The sequence below is a fragment of the Pelodiscus sinensis genome, chromosome 2 (assembly GCF_052426305.1).
Source record: "Pelodiscus sinensis isolate ZL-2025 chromosome 2, ASM5242630v1, whole genome shotgun sequence".
NCBI lineage: Eukaryota > Metazoa > Chordata > Testudines > Trionychidae > Pelodiscus > Pelodiscus sinensis.
In genome coordinates this window covers 225,104,895-225,119,926 of record NC_143053.1, presented here as the reverse complement: position 1 = coordinate 225,119,926, position 15,032 = coordinate 225,104,895, and the positions used below count along the sequence as shown (strand labels likewise).

The following is a 15,032-nucleotide window of genomic DNA, read 5'->3' as shown; positions in this document are numbered from 1 at the left end:
CTGACTACAGGGACAGGGAGTTGGGCAGAGTTTTCCCGATCACCATCCATTTTCTCTGTCTTAAGGATGTCATCTGCCCCCTCTACATTATCATCACTCTAGATATCTCCATCCCAATCCTCTGAGTCTCAATCATCCTGCCTGTATAAGGCTGCCAACTTTGCACTGCTAACTTTGTTTCTACTATAAGAAGCCACCTGTATCTCAGTGGTCTGCCTCCCTTGCGATACTAGGAGTTCGTTTAATTTCCTCTCTTGACTGTCTACGAAACTCTGCGCCTCCCTCATTCCCTGCCTTAACAATTGAATGGTATTTTCAGCTTGTTCCAATTATAGATGTAGTTTGTTTTGCTCACTGGCTACTTGATCCATATGTCTGTCTTCTGCCTCTAAGGCAGTTAGCTAGAGCCAGGAGATCACCTGATGAGCGGTACTGTTTTGTCCTTTCGGCATGTCTACAAGTTCCCCAGGCTTTCACCATATCGCCTTAATTTCATCTCTAACCCAGCCGACTGGTGGCTGACTTCGTGCAAGATATTGTGTAAGAACAGTCCAGGGATTGTCAGGTGGTCATCCTGGTATCAATCGCTGGTCCTGATCTTCCTGGCCTCCTGTATGTTTGAACAGAGGCATTCTTCTAATTTCCTAGTGATCTGGGTCCCCTTGTATCCTGTTTATGACACCAGTTGTCGTGTGTTTGAGGTATTGGACCCAAAAGGAGCCAGGAAACACTAGAGATATTCACTCAACTTTTACCTTTATTGCAAACCTTATAGTTAATGTTACCAATAGCTATAAGTCACATACAGTTCACCTGTTAAGCAGTCTTACAATGCCGGACAAGAGGTTGTGACCCCTCTTTTCCCCATGCGTGGAGGCACCTACAATGCATTTGCCAGTATGAACAGTTCAGCTTTTGGTTGCCACAAACAAAGTATGTGGATGTACCGTGCTCAGTCCCTCCTAGTGATTGCCTTGCTTAAACCTATATTTATACTAGGCTTGACTTGGTTACCTATAACTGATTAACCACACATTGTCTAGAACTACATTGCTTTTTTCTTCTTTAACCTAAAGTACGCTACAACAGTAGTGTATCGTAAGTAAAACTAGTAATGGATGAGTTAATCAGTAAATTGTTTACTTCTTTTTGGCTAATAGTTTTATGACTGCCAGGTCATGTTTTATACTTCTGCTTATCTTTTGGAATGTTTCTATTTAATTCATTGTGATTATTTATTGTGGTCATGCTCTGCCAACTTCCTTAAGCACAGAAAGCCGTATTTTTACATGCTTGCTTCAGGCCTTGCCTGCATACTCATATTGCATCCAACTTTATCCAGGTGTAAGCTTGCCTGATCACCTGACCATACTTCGGTCAAGACAGTGCCATGCAGACTTCCCCACAAAGACTTATATGTCCCGTAGACCCAAAGACTTATGCCAGGAGGAGCTGGCCATTGGTTTTCCAGACTGAGGATTGAGAAATAGGCCAATAACATATCTTTATATAAAAAGTTAAGTTACAAAACCACAACAACGTATCCATTCAGGCAAACAGCATGCCAAGGTAATGGACTTTCTCTCAGCAGGAAAACAGGACCTGGTGAGAGATGACAGAAAGCCATGACACTTTTTGCAAAAGTAAAAATCTTTATGAAACTAGGTTTCCTGGAACACTAAAACAATGGCTCCAACAACAAATGCCACACAAGTGATGGAAAAAATGAATACATATTATCTGGAAATCCTTGGAATTAAGTGAAAGTCAGTGGCCAAGAGCTGACAAAAAGCAATTAAAAAATGAAGGTAGTTACATTTGTGGAGGCAAGGTGGTTACCACTCGGCGGGAACAGCATTAACATGGATCCTGAAGTAGAAAAATCACAGATGGAAGCTGATTAATAGCATATTGTTCCACATTAAGTATCAAACACAGTCCGTGAAAATGACAGTTATTCAGTGTTACCCACCTACAGGCAACTACGGGGATAAGATCAAAGATCAGTTCTGTAATTGCTTACGAACTCTGGTTCATAGTATAAAATCTTCTTGTAGTGGATAGGTCAGATCAAAGAAATGGGAAAGAATGTCCTTGTGTCCCTACATCAGAACAATAAAAGACTGGCAGGACTGTGCCTGTTATCATGACATAAGTTGTGGATACCCATAAAGAAACTTGGAATCACGAGGAGCCAGTCTGACAGTGTGTGTACTAGAAAGGCGTTTAGATCAACTCCCTGGGACGTCATAGAGTAAGTACAAAGGAGTTGATGTCAGAATTTGTGGGGCAAGGCTGAAGATTAAACTTAAGAAAATCTAAATTATCCAGATATTAAGAAAATTGATAACAAAAGGCTAACATGTGAGAAGAGATTTAACACGTTACAAAAGTTAGAGGCATCATAAAAATGTAGAACTGGAAGGAACTGCAGTTGGTCATCTAGTCCAGTCCCAGCAACCACCTGCCAAATCTGGTACTATTAAGAATCTGGCCAGAGGAGGTGATGGTGCCGGTGCCACTGCCCACCTTAAAACATTTAGTTCAATGGTTAGACAACTTGGGTCTGGGTTCAGTTCCCTTCCTAAGCAGAAGAGAGAGAGGATCTTATCTGGGCTTTCCCATACTGCTTAGGAGAGTGCTTTAACCACTCAGCTGATGTTAGGCTCCCTTAATCCCTCCTGTTGAAGCAGTTCCATTGTTTACAAATAATTAGAGTTACTGGAAAATTAGGACTGAACCCTAGGGCTACATCTACACTGCAGGCTTCTTGTAAGAACTTTTTGTAGAAGAGGTTTTCCATAAAAAGTTCTTGCGCAAGAGTGCATCCACACTGCCATATGCTTTTGTGCAGGAGAGCGTCCACACTGCTGTGGATGCTCTTGCACAAGAAAGCTCTGATGGCCATTCATAGGCACCTGTGCTTTTTTCTGATAGGGGTTTTGTTGTCCATCCACACACGCCTTTTTGCACAAGAGGTCTTGCGCTAAAAGGCTTATTCCTTGTAGAAAGAGGAATAACTCTTGCGCAAAAAGCCCTGTCTTCTGATGATCTACTGTACTCTTTGTTGCGCAAAAATGCACTTGGTGTGTGCACGCTCTGCAAGTTTTTGCGCAAAAACTCTGCAGTGTAGATGTAGCTTGGGTGTCCCTCCTCCCCAGTGGATGCCCAACCATTGGCTATTAGGTAATTCTCTTTCTCAGGACTAGAGACTTTGTTAAATGTTTCAATAGAGGAAGCTGAGGGAGCCCCATATCCCAGCTGAGTGATCTCACCACTAAATTAAAAGTGTTAAGTTGATCACCACCATCACCTTCTCTGGTCTGTTTGTGCAGAGTGAGACAGGTGACTACGGTAATTCATTTGACAAGAAATGACTTGGACATCTGAGCTGCCTGCCTTCAGGAGAGGGGTTCGTGACTGAGATTGCAAGCAAAGATAGAGGTTCTCTGCATCCAGGACTAGGTGCCTATGTTCATGAGAGCTTTAGGGCACAAATGCCCTCTCTCACCCACATCTCCCATTGGCTAGGGTAAGCAGCTCCCAGAATAGTGTGCTAGCTTTTGTGGATCACATTTTTTGGCACCTGTCTCTCTCCATTCATTGTATAAGGAACCTTATAAGACCTTATGTTGTGTGGGAGCACATTAGAAGCTTTACTAAAATCAAGATAATGTCCTCTGCTTCCCCCATCCATTAGGCCATTAGCCCATGAAAGAAGGAAATTAAGTTGGTTCAGCATGATTTTTCCAAATAAATCCATGTTGGCTATTATTAATCACTCTGTTTTTCTCGAAAGACAGGTGCTATGTTTTTTCTATCCTCTTGGACCTCCCCTATCCTCCATGAGTTCTTGAAGATAATTGCTAACAGTTCCAACATTGCTTCATGTAGTTCTTTAAGAGTTCTAGGATGAACCTTGTCAGGCCCTGCTGCCTTAAATAAATCTAATTGTATTCAATTGTTTCATCCCTACTCTATCTTGCATTCCTTTCCCTTTGTTTTTAATTTTAATTGTGTTAATACATCTGATCGCCATTAACCACTTTATTGGAGACTGAAACAAAATAGGCATTAAGTGTGTCAGTCTTCTTGATGTCATCTGTTGTTAAAACTCCTTCCTTACTATCTAGTGGATGTGCACTTTCCTTCAGCTTTTTTCCTGCTTCTAATGTGCGTATAAAATCCTTCTTACTGCTTTTTACATCCCATGTAATTCCTTTTGTCTTTCTGATTTTGCTTGTGCTAGTCTTTTGTACTCCACCATAGTAATTTGTCCATGTTTTCAGTTTTTGTGTGATTCTTTTTGATCTTTAGGTCATTAAAGAGTTCTGAGAGAGCCATATTGTCCTCTTACTATTTTTCCTATTTTGCTTCCATCAGAATAGTGTACCCTCTTACCTTGAATATTTATTGTTTCTTTGAGAAACAGCCAGTTCTTCTGAACTCCTTTATCCCTTAGATTTTCTTCCCAGGGGGGCTTATCTATCACCTCTCTGAGTTGGTTAAAATAATTTTTTTATGTCCACAGTCCTTATTCTGTTGCTCATGTTTCTTTCTTTCCTTGGAGTTATGAAGGCTATCACAATCACTTTCACCCAAATTGTCTTAGGTTTTCAGGTTCCCAATCAATTTCTCCATTAGTCAGAATCAAGTCTAAAATAGCTGTTCCTCTCTTCCTCCACGTTTTGAAGCAAAAATTGTCCCCAATATGTTCCAGGAACTTACTGGACATTTTGTGTTTTGCTATATTACTTTTCCAACAGATGTCTGGATCAGTAAAGTCCGCTTGTGTTTTTCATATTTTTGTTGTTTGTCCTGGGAAAGTCTCACCCACCTCTGCCTTTTCAGTTGGTAATCTATAATAGACTCCTGTTGTGACATTGCTTCTGTTTTTCCCATGCCTTTCCCCTGCAGGCTAAGCCTGAAAAACCAGCTGTTAACCATTTAAAACTGCCATGGGCTGCTGAATAAGACCTAGCAGAAGAACATTAGTATGATACCACAGTAGTGTTTTGTACATGTTAAAATGATAATATTTGGGGGTAAGCTGTTTGTGAATCTTTAAAAGCCTAATTGAATAATCAGTAGTCAACAATGCAGTTTTTAATTTGGGCTCTTTTTTAAAAAACAGGTCACCATGAAAGCAAAGCAATTGAAGGAATCTGTTGCACATACCCCAGGTATGTATTCCTAAGTCTGAATCAATGCTATTAAAAACAAATTATTTATGTTATGCATTTCCAATATATAGCACATTTTGCAGCTTTCAGAGGGATGTTTGTAGCTTTGTCTGTGAAAGCACCACACTCCTGCTCTCAGCAAGCACAAAGGTTGATGGACATTCTGAGGATGTCCTCCCCTTAGAAGTGGCTCTGTAAAGGCTCTCTTTAGGACATTTGTATTCTGTTTATTTATTCTAATGGTGTCTATGAGTGTGCTAGTTAACTTGGAGATTAAAATAATAACCAGGTAATTCCCCACCCTGAAATGCTTACAATTGAATTGAGATGACTGACTGACAAAAGGATCTGGGCTTGGAGAATACAGTGCAGGATTTTTAACAATGTATTTAACCCCTTTCAAGGTGCTACTATTTTGTTTGTTATAAAGTTTTTAATTTCTTTTTCTAGAAAATTGAAAATATTTCAACCCTTGCCTGTTTCCAATTTATTTTATTTTAGCCCTTATTTTGGGGGAGTGGATGTTCATGGTTTCAGTGAGTAATCTGTTTTTGAATATTCTGGATTTGCCATTCTTGCCAGAATTAAATAAAATCTAGCTACTAGAACCTACTGAATACCAGAAAAACTTTACATTTTTTGCTCAAATTGAAATTGAATTGTATTTTTTCACGTTTTCTCTGTGTGCGTTAGAATGTTGGGAGAAAGTAGTCAAATTTTAATCCCATACATGCTCTCAGGAATCTTATTTTAATCTTGCATTTATTATAATGAATTCATAGTGGCATGCAAATGCTACCAAAACTTCCATATTTAAATAGAATGGATTTCCTAAACCCCTCACAAGAGCCATGAGAAAGTCATTAAATGAGTAACACAAGAATCTGACAATATACTTTGCAGCGAGGATGAACATACGTGCTCAATTTCTTGTATGATTGTGATGAGATACTTAGGTTCAAATTGCAATCAGACAATAAATGTATAGTAGATCAGTCATTTCAGGAATGATGTAAGTTTACATTTTCTAAAATTCTCCTTTCCTGCCTGTAACCTCTTCCAGTGAAGATTTGAAAAGGAATGGTGTAGATTGAGAGTGATAGATATGAGAAGGCTGGGGCAGTCAGGATAAACACAGGGGACAAAGAACAGAAGTGCACCCAGGGAAACTAGATAATTTACAATGATATGGGAATTTGGACAACAGAGAATTCAATAAATATGACATATAAGGAATGAGAGGAGAGGGGATTATGAACTTCAAAGAAAACACAGTTACAGAGAAACAATGAGAAGAGGTTGCTATTATGGACTGGTTTGGAGAGAGGTAGAAAGAAAAGAAATGGTGGGGTTAGAACAGGAAGTACATATACAATGTTTAGTGATTTTTTTTTTAATTTCAGGTATTCATACTCTTTTATTGTATTTCCCTTGCATTTATTCCTTAACTCTGTTTGCTCAAAATAGTCACCCAGTCCCCCTTCTGTCAGTATAACTGTATACTCTGCATTATGTAATTCATAGCTGGAAACAGATCAGAATACACAGAAACATTCCATTGGATGGGGACCTCATGCATCATGTATAGTGGGAATAACCATCTTTGAACTTTTAATGTTTGTGCTGGCCTTTTGTGTTGTATATCTGAGGGGAAACACCAAGAGATAAATCTACAAAGGGACTTAGGTGCTTAGTAGGCTTTTTAGACACAAGTCCAAAATTCAGAGCCTTAAAACTTCTTTTCACCTGTCACCTAACTACACCCGAGTTTCCCCAGTAAACTCCCCTTGATGCCTACATTTCTTCCATGGCATGCCCAAAGCCTTCAGAGTCTTGGTACCTCAGAGCTATTTGGTGCCTAAAGTCTAGGCTAGGGAGAGAATGAGAATACTCGTTAGGCTACAGTCAGTGTATACTCTCTGGAGCTGCAGGTTCCAGTTCATGCTCCATTGTCTATTTGAGTATTTTATAAAAAAGCATGGGACAGATTCAACAGGAGAGACTTTAAGAGGCCTTCTGCAGAATGCCTATGTGGTTAGAGCATTCTTCTGTGGGGGGGAGACTTGGATTCAAGTGACTGCTGAGAATCAGGAGTGGTATGTTTGAACCTACGACTTCCACATCTTAGGTGAGCAGTGGGCTATAAGGCTGACCTGACTTACTTAACTCTAGGAGAGAGTTTGCAACCATAAACCCCCCACATGGAGACAGGCACCTCCCTTTGAGGAGTGGGGCTTTGACCCCATCCCTCTGCCCAGCATGTTTTGTTGCTTAAATTAGGTAGCTTCCTACTCACCTAACTTGCATTTCACCCCATGCATTGTATAGTATGCCCATCTGGGCACCGGAGGTGGCTTCTACTGGATGGCAGGACACCTAATTTTAGGCACTGTGACACTGAATTTAAGCCCTCTTTGTGGATCTAGCCCAAAATATATATGAACCTTGTGGTTTGTAAGTGATGAATTTGGCAGGTTACTACAGATAGAAGGATAAAAGATAAATGTTTTTTAAACTTTTTTTTAATTAAAACCTTCTAAAATGCAGAAAATTGCCCTTAGTATTTTGAAATGCTCAGGGAAGGGAGAGCGTTAGAATTCCTGTAGTATTTTGTTTGTTTCCAGACTCGCTTTAACTGGCTTCCAATTTACTGAGAGGGAGTTATGCCACAACCTCTGCTCCAGCAGTTCTGTTGGTTTTTGGGGGACTTTGTAACTTGGTTTGTCAACCACAAGGGCTCTCCCTGCTCTGTCTCACAGCTATAGATCTCTTAGCACTACCCAGTTCTCTTTTCATTTGACGTCAGTGGTTTTTACATATAATGCTATTTCCAACAGGAATTGTTAGATTCTCTGATCTTAGAAACTTGGCCCAGAATTCGAGAAATGCCAAAACGAACTTGGATTTGCCAGACAATATAATTACACAGCGAGATATAGATGAGGAGGAGGAGGAGAAAGAGAAGGAGAACTATGATCATGACCCAGAACAGATGGATATTCCAACAAATCACAGAGAAGCTATGCCGAGTGAAACTAGACACCGCAAGCGAAAAATAGCCAATTCATCTGAAATAACTCTAGCAACAATGAAAGAGGTGGTAGAAGATAAATGCAGGGGAAAGCGTCAGAAAGACTTTGATAACACAGAAAAGGATGAATATAGCGATGATGAGAGCAGAAAAAAAGAGAAAAGCCATGGTTCTGAAGAACTGTGGACTCAGAATCAACAGAATCGTCTTGAATTAGCCTTACAACAGTATCCAAAGGGAACATCAGACCGCTGGGATAAGATAGCAAAATGTGTCCCAGGAAAAAGTAAGGTATGGTCATTGTTTTCTCTAGGTTTAAACTACTTATAAACCAATAAGTTATCTGGATAGGACTTTTCCTACCAAGTGGCTACCAGTCTGAGGTCTTTAATCCAGCCTGTTACTATCTGGTAACTCAAAGGTATTATTTCCGCATAGATTGATACTTTATTTTTAAATTATTTTCTTCGTGTTGGAAAAATTAAGTCAAACTGACTGCCATTTTTTAAAGTATCAGACTTTACTCACAGTTAAAAATTGGAAAGGCTAGAGGAAAATAGATTCAAGTTTTCATCAAATTCTAATTGTTGCATTTGGTGACTGAATGTTTGATAATCTTCCATGCTCACGTTTTCTATAGCATCTTCTGCACTGAACAGTTGATGAATGAACCATTAATAGAAGTAATTCCAATGATTGTCATAATCCTCAATAACCTATTTAATTTACCAGTATACTAGGATATTTTAGATAACATAATTTCTCTTTATGTAAAGATCGTATTTAATTTCTAGAAAATGAAGCAAAAGCATGTGGAGAAGCTGAAATTATAAATCTATTAAATTATATGGAAGACAAGCCCTAGGCAGAACTAACAAAGGCAACGTGTTCATGACCAAACCTTTAGTTTGTCATTGGGTAGGTTCAGTAAGAGCCCAGTATTTGTGATTCAGTTCAATTTGCAGTGAGATCCAGTGCTGATGCTTTGAAGCAGCAGGTTATCTTCATGTTACTTGCACCAAAAGATCAATGTTAGTAAGGAGGGAAGTGCATGAGGGGTTCAACCAACAGGCGGTTTTGCTCTCAAAATAGTCCAGCAATTTAAATTCTATGATGGGTTTGCTACATTAGAGTAACAGTAAGGGCTTGTCTATGTTTGGAAATATATGAATTACCTGTTCCAGGCTCTATACTTGGTAGCTGTTTTGGTAAATTTTCATGAGTAGACAAGTCCTAAGAGTGAGGCAATTTCAGAGACACTGTTGACAATATTACAAAACTCTGCTGGTTCCCTATTTTAATAATTAGTTTGCTAGACGTTGTCAAGAAAGAGACTGTTAATATAAGGCACATTTTCTTCTATTTTTCTCTGGTCTCTAAAAACATCTGTAAAGGGCCCTGCACTGAAAATTCTTTTTCGTACTCCAATTTTCATTATCTGCAGATTGCCTTGGACTTCTGAACATTCAGTACATGGGTGAATATTCTTTTACATGTTTTCAGTAGTAAAACTACTTTAAAAACATCCTTAACAGTTTTTATAAGACATAAAATGCGTTCAATAGAAGTAATAGGAAGATACTAAATCATAGTTAATCCTTTTAAAAGATAAAAATTGTGTGTTGTGTTTTTTTTGCAGGAAGAGTGTGTGGCAAGATACAAGTTGCTTGTTGAACTGGTACAAAAGAAAAAAATGGCTAAAAGCTGAATCTTCTGAGCAAAAGAGTTTTATTTCTATTTTTCAGAATGAGATTATATTTTAAATCTCATATGCAGACATTTGAATTTTTGTACTGCAGTATTTCTATCTGTCATGTGCCTTAGTAAAAACAAAATATCAATAAATCTTATGCTGTCTTGCTTAACAATTTTCTGTGTTGAAGAATTTAGATGTATTTTGTTTTGGAGAACGACCTTCACAGACATCTTACTGCATATGTCTTGGTAACTGGTAGATCTTTCAGAAGACCCTTGTAGTTTATTGCATGGTGACTTCAGTATGAATGAATGTGCAGTATACAAAGGGTAAAAGGTGTCACCTTTCAGGAGGCAAAAGAGATGTACATTTATATAAAAGCAGTTCTAAAAATGTAAACAAAAATGAGATTGTGCTATGCATGTGTGTCTGCGTAGATGTGTGTACATACATTTAATGTACACATACTACTTAAAAATGTGTTATATATTTTAGAGCTATGAACGTTACACATATTCATATATATTATGCCTGCAATATAATTTCTCTTTCACATAGCTTGTGATAATATGCAGTAATATTAAGTAGTGCTATTATTTAGCTATATTTTAATTAAAGTTTTAAGAGGGTTTACTTCTAACATATGTTTCATATCATTCAGATTTTGAATTTACAGAATTTGATTTAAATATCAACATTCATATCCCCACTATTATTTTAATTTTTCCTATTTGTAGTTCTCCTTTTGTTACTTTTGCTGCTTCATTTTTACAGCTGAGCAACTATATTTAGTTATAGTTCATCACTTGCTGCAGTGCTGTTTAGAACTTTGAAAAGCTATAAGAAGATTTAAACAATGGAGTGATAAGGTCATTAAAATGACACCAGCAAATTGGAGATGTGAAATATACTCTTGTGCCAGAATATGAAGGACTACGGCCTCTTTTAGAATTACTCTAAAATTTAATATAAATATTTAATGCTGATATGGTTTAAAGGCCTTTTTTTCTCCTTAAAGGGATGGTAGACAGCTATAGTTCCAGAGCTGAAATCAGTGGAAGCTATTTGTGCTTAGGAGCAGAGCTGCTCAGAAATTTTCCACTGGAACATTTTTCATTGAAAAACTGATTCACTGAAAGAAACATATTGCAGAAATGTCTCAATATAAACAAAATTTCATTTGAGGGAAGAATAAAGGGGGGGTATATTTCAATGAGGTGAAAATATTCTGTTTTCAGAATGAAATTTTCAGAATGAAATTTCAAATTTTTTAGCATATTTTTAATTTATATTTGTTTTATTCATATACACATACTCTTAAATAAAAATATCAAAATTAAAACAATGTTTCAGCTGATCCACAACAACTTTGTTGCATGGGAAATTTTGAATTTTTTTGTCCTGTTTAAGAAAAGAAAAAGCTTTCAGACTGTGGAAACTTCCGTGAAATAGAAAATCTGGTTCTTGCCCAGCTCTGAAAAATTATGTCCTCTATATGATAAAATTTAGTGTTACTTTTAGCAATTATTTTCCAAATAAAAATTCTAAGGTGCAAATTTTAACTTAATAACCCTAAAAGTTAACTTAGAAATATACATGTATAATATTGACTGTGGAATTATTCAGCAGATTTTCAGAGACAGAATAGTATTACATATCCAGTATGTCTTTTTCATTCACTTGGAATTTCATTTGAGAGTCAACTTTCTTCATTTTGCTGAGAACTAAAACCCAGATCCTCAGATGTAACTAAATCATTATTTCAGTTATGTTATCTTGTGTCTGGAAAAACTTCACTGATTTTACTAATGTTTTCTATACCAGATAAAAGTTATTCTGAGTTTAACTATTATATTTATTGATCAAGAGTTCAAGGTGGAATTTTCAGCAGTTGAGTAAAAATAGGGTTTTAAAGCAATGGATTCTCTTTTTCATCTTTGGGGGTATGGAGTTTGTTTTTGTTTTTTTTTCTGTCTAGCAGGGGAAACAGGAAGTCTACAGCTCAGATTCCTCAGGAATGTCTCAAATTTTGTAAAATATAATTTTAACTGCCATATCCTGAGCTATTAGGCAAGGCTGGGGCAGGAATAGGGACAGGATTCAAGAGCAGGCCGGAAGCCTAGGGAGTCTGTAACATCGGGCAGCAGGAGTGTTCCTAGCTGAGTGGTGCTGTTGCACAGAGATATTGAGCAGAACTGGACCCAGAATTGATCCCTGTAGAACCCACTCATACCCTTCCAGCGTGACTGAGAGCTAATTTCTGGGAATTGTTTTGCACCCACCTTATAGTAGGTGCATCTAGGTTGCATTTCCCTAATTTATGAGGTGATCATGTGAGATAGAATCAAACAACTTTCGTTGACAAGGTAACGAGCCTTATGGATGGGGGGAAGCAGTTGACATGGTATATCTTGACTTCAGTAAAGGTCTTTAATCCCCCAGTTTATATTTTTCCCTTTTTACAGATTGGCTCTATATTTGCCATTTTCCAGTCTTCTGAAAAGTCATGGAAGATGGAGAGATTACAGAGATACTCACTAATGGCTCAGATATCTCCTCAGTCAGCTCTTTGAATGTTCTAAGATATATTTCATCAGACCCTGGAAACTTGAAGACATCTAATTTGTCTAAGTAATTTTAACTTGTTCTTTTTTAATCTATGATCCTACCTCATTTTCACTGGCATTCACTATGTTAGATGTCCAGTCTCCACCAAACCTCTTGGTGAAATTAAGCACTTATGCCATTTCCACATTCTCTGTTTTTATTCACCTTTTCCCCCAACTGAATAATGGTCCTACCCTGTCTTTGATTTTCTTCTTCTAATGTATTTGTAGAATATTTTCTTGTTACCCTTTCTCTATAGCTAGTTTGATCTCATTCTGTGCCTTGGCCTTTTTAATTTTGTCTCTGCAGACTTGTGTTGTTTGTTTATATTCGTCCTTGATGGAGTTTCTACTTTTTGTTGGACTCTTTTTTGATTTTTAAGATCATTGAAGTCCTGATGGTTAAGTCAGAGAAGTCTCCATCATCCACTTATAAAGGGTAAATCTACCTTCCCACGCTCAGGCCTCATTTTTTTTAAAAGGCTGGATAAGAGTTCTTCTGCCTTGTCAGGAGCCAATTCCCCCATTGATTGTCAACTTGGTTCTTTCAGCACTTACAGGCTCTCTGTTTGAACCAATGGTTGAGTTCCCTCTTATACCTCTCCATGAACACTTCATTACTGGTGACCATTATAGTAATGAGAAAGTTAGGAAAGATCAAAATCCTGATGGCTGACGTTTCTTTTGCAGCCATCCATCTTGATAGGACACCCTTGAAGACGCTCTCAGAACTCCATAATTCTGTTCTTTGATAAAAATTTCAATCTAAATCAGAAAATTCATTTATCTGTATTTTTCCTAAGCCTCATGCTTGCAAGTTGGAGGCTGCTTTACACTCATTGGCTGCATCTAGACTGGCAAGTTTTTCCGCAAAAGCAGCTGCTTTTGCAGAAAAACTTGCCAGCTGTCTACACTGGCCGCTTGAATTTCCACAAGAACACTGACTTCCTACCATCTGAAATCAGTACTTCTTGCAGAAATGCTATGCTGCTCCTGTTCGGGCAAAAGCCCTCTTGCGCAAATGCTTTTGCACAAGAGCCAGTGTAGACAACGCGGTATTGTTTTGCGCAAAAAAGCCCCAATCGCGAAAATGGAGATTGGGGCTTTCTTGCACAAAACCGCGTCTAGATTGGCACGGAAGCTTTTCCGCAAAAAGTGCTTTTGCGAAAAAGCGTCTGTGCCAATCTAGACGCTCTTTTCTGCAAATGCTTTTAACGGAAAACTTTTCTGTTAAAAGCATTTGCAGAAAATCATGCCAGTCTAGACGTAGCCATTGGATATTAGAGTGCCAGGGCTTTTTTATCTACAAAGAATGAAGAAATTCAGATATTCAACAAGACACTTTGTAGCAATTGTGGAAAAGATGAAAGACCTTCCCACATTTCCTAAATGTATATTTGGCTGTATAAGAGCTTGTTATGAATGAAGAAGGGCCTTCCCATGTAAAGCTTCCTCTAATAGGCTACGGCTACACCAGAGGTCTCCAACCTTTTAGAGCATGAGATCACTTTTTTAATTTAAGTGCAATCCAAGATCTACCTCAAATATAAATGCCCTGGCCCCGCCTTCTTCCCTCCCCCTTCTACAAAGCCCCCCCCCCCCCCGCTCACTCCATCCTCCCTCTCTTGCCCAACCTCACTCACTTTCAGCAGGCTGGGGCAGTGGGTTGGGCTGCAGGCTCTGGGTCTTGGATTAAGGGATCTGGAGTGTGAGGAGCTCTGAGCTGCTCTTGGGGCAGGCAGTTGTGGTGCTGGAGTGCTCAGGGCAGGGGTTTGGGGTTCACGACTGGGGTAGGATGTGGGCTCCAGCTGGACACTGCTTACCTCAGGTGGCTCCAGGGTGGTGGTGCAGGGGGGCTAAGGCAGGCTCCCCCCTGCCCTGGACCACTCTCTAAAGCAGCCAGCAAACTCCCTCCCAAGTCCTGTTATGCTCCCTCTCTGCTCTGTGGAGATAGGATACAGAATGGGGGGGAGGGGACACCCTGACATCAGCACCCTCCTTACCCTGCCCTGTTCTGCACAGAAAGCAGGAGGCTCCCAGGGGGAGGGGCAGCTCCAAGGCAAAGGGCAGGAGATGCACAGCAGTGCAGGGGGAGGGAGGGACAGGGAGAGGTAGCTGAAGTGCTGGCACTTGATAATAGCATGTTGGCCAAACCAGTCAGGATCCCCTGTCGGATGCTTCAAGATCTATCGGTTGATCCCGATCGACTGGTTGGTGACCACTGGGCTACACTATGAACTTTTTCCGGAAGAGGAAATGCAAATTGAGTGCTTATTTGCATATCTCACACTCATTTGCACATTCTCTTCTTATCCTTTTTCCAGAGGAGTTTGTTGCGCAAAAAAGCACTGTGTAAATGGTGCCTTTTTGTGCAAAACCCCCCTTTTGAGCAAGATCCCTTCTTCCTGAGTAAGAAGTGGACTCAGCAAGGCAGCTGTTCACATATTCACTAAGCACTATAGATTTACAAAAGTCTCTGGGTCAGCTTCTGCATTTGGTTAGGTAGCATTCTAATT

General features: G+C 39.1%; 1 protein-coding gene across 2 annotated transcripts in view; it reads left to right on the top strand.

Moving 5' to 3' along the window:
- Nucleotides 1–10,082, top strand: part of DNAJC1 (DnaJ heat shock protein family (Hsp40) member C1) — a 255,874-nt gene extending 245,792 nt beyond the window's left edge. Inside the window, exons 10-12 of one of the 2 annotated variants that reach the window (XM_075922502.2) lie at nucleotides 5,135–5,183; nucleotides 8,021–8,505; nucleotides 9,854–10,082. In XM_075922502.2, coding sequence (XP_075778617.2) covers nucleotides 5,135–5,183; nucleotides 8,021–8,505; nucleotides 9,854–9,922 — 603 coding nt within the window. In that variant the 3' untranslated portion in view covers nucleotides 9,923–10,082. Of the gene's footprint in view, nucleotides 1–5,134; nucleotides 5,184–8,020; nucleotides 8,506–9,658; nucleotides 9,692–9,853 lie in introns of those variants that run through there. The other variant, XM_075922503.2, reaches the window with a different exon arrangement.
- Nucleotides 10,083–15,032: the final 4,950 nt, after the last annotated feature.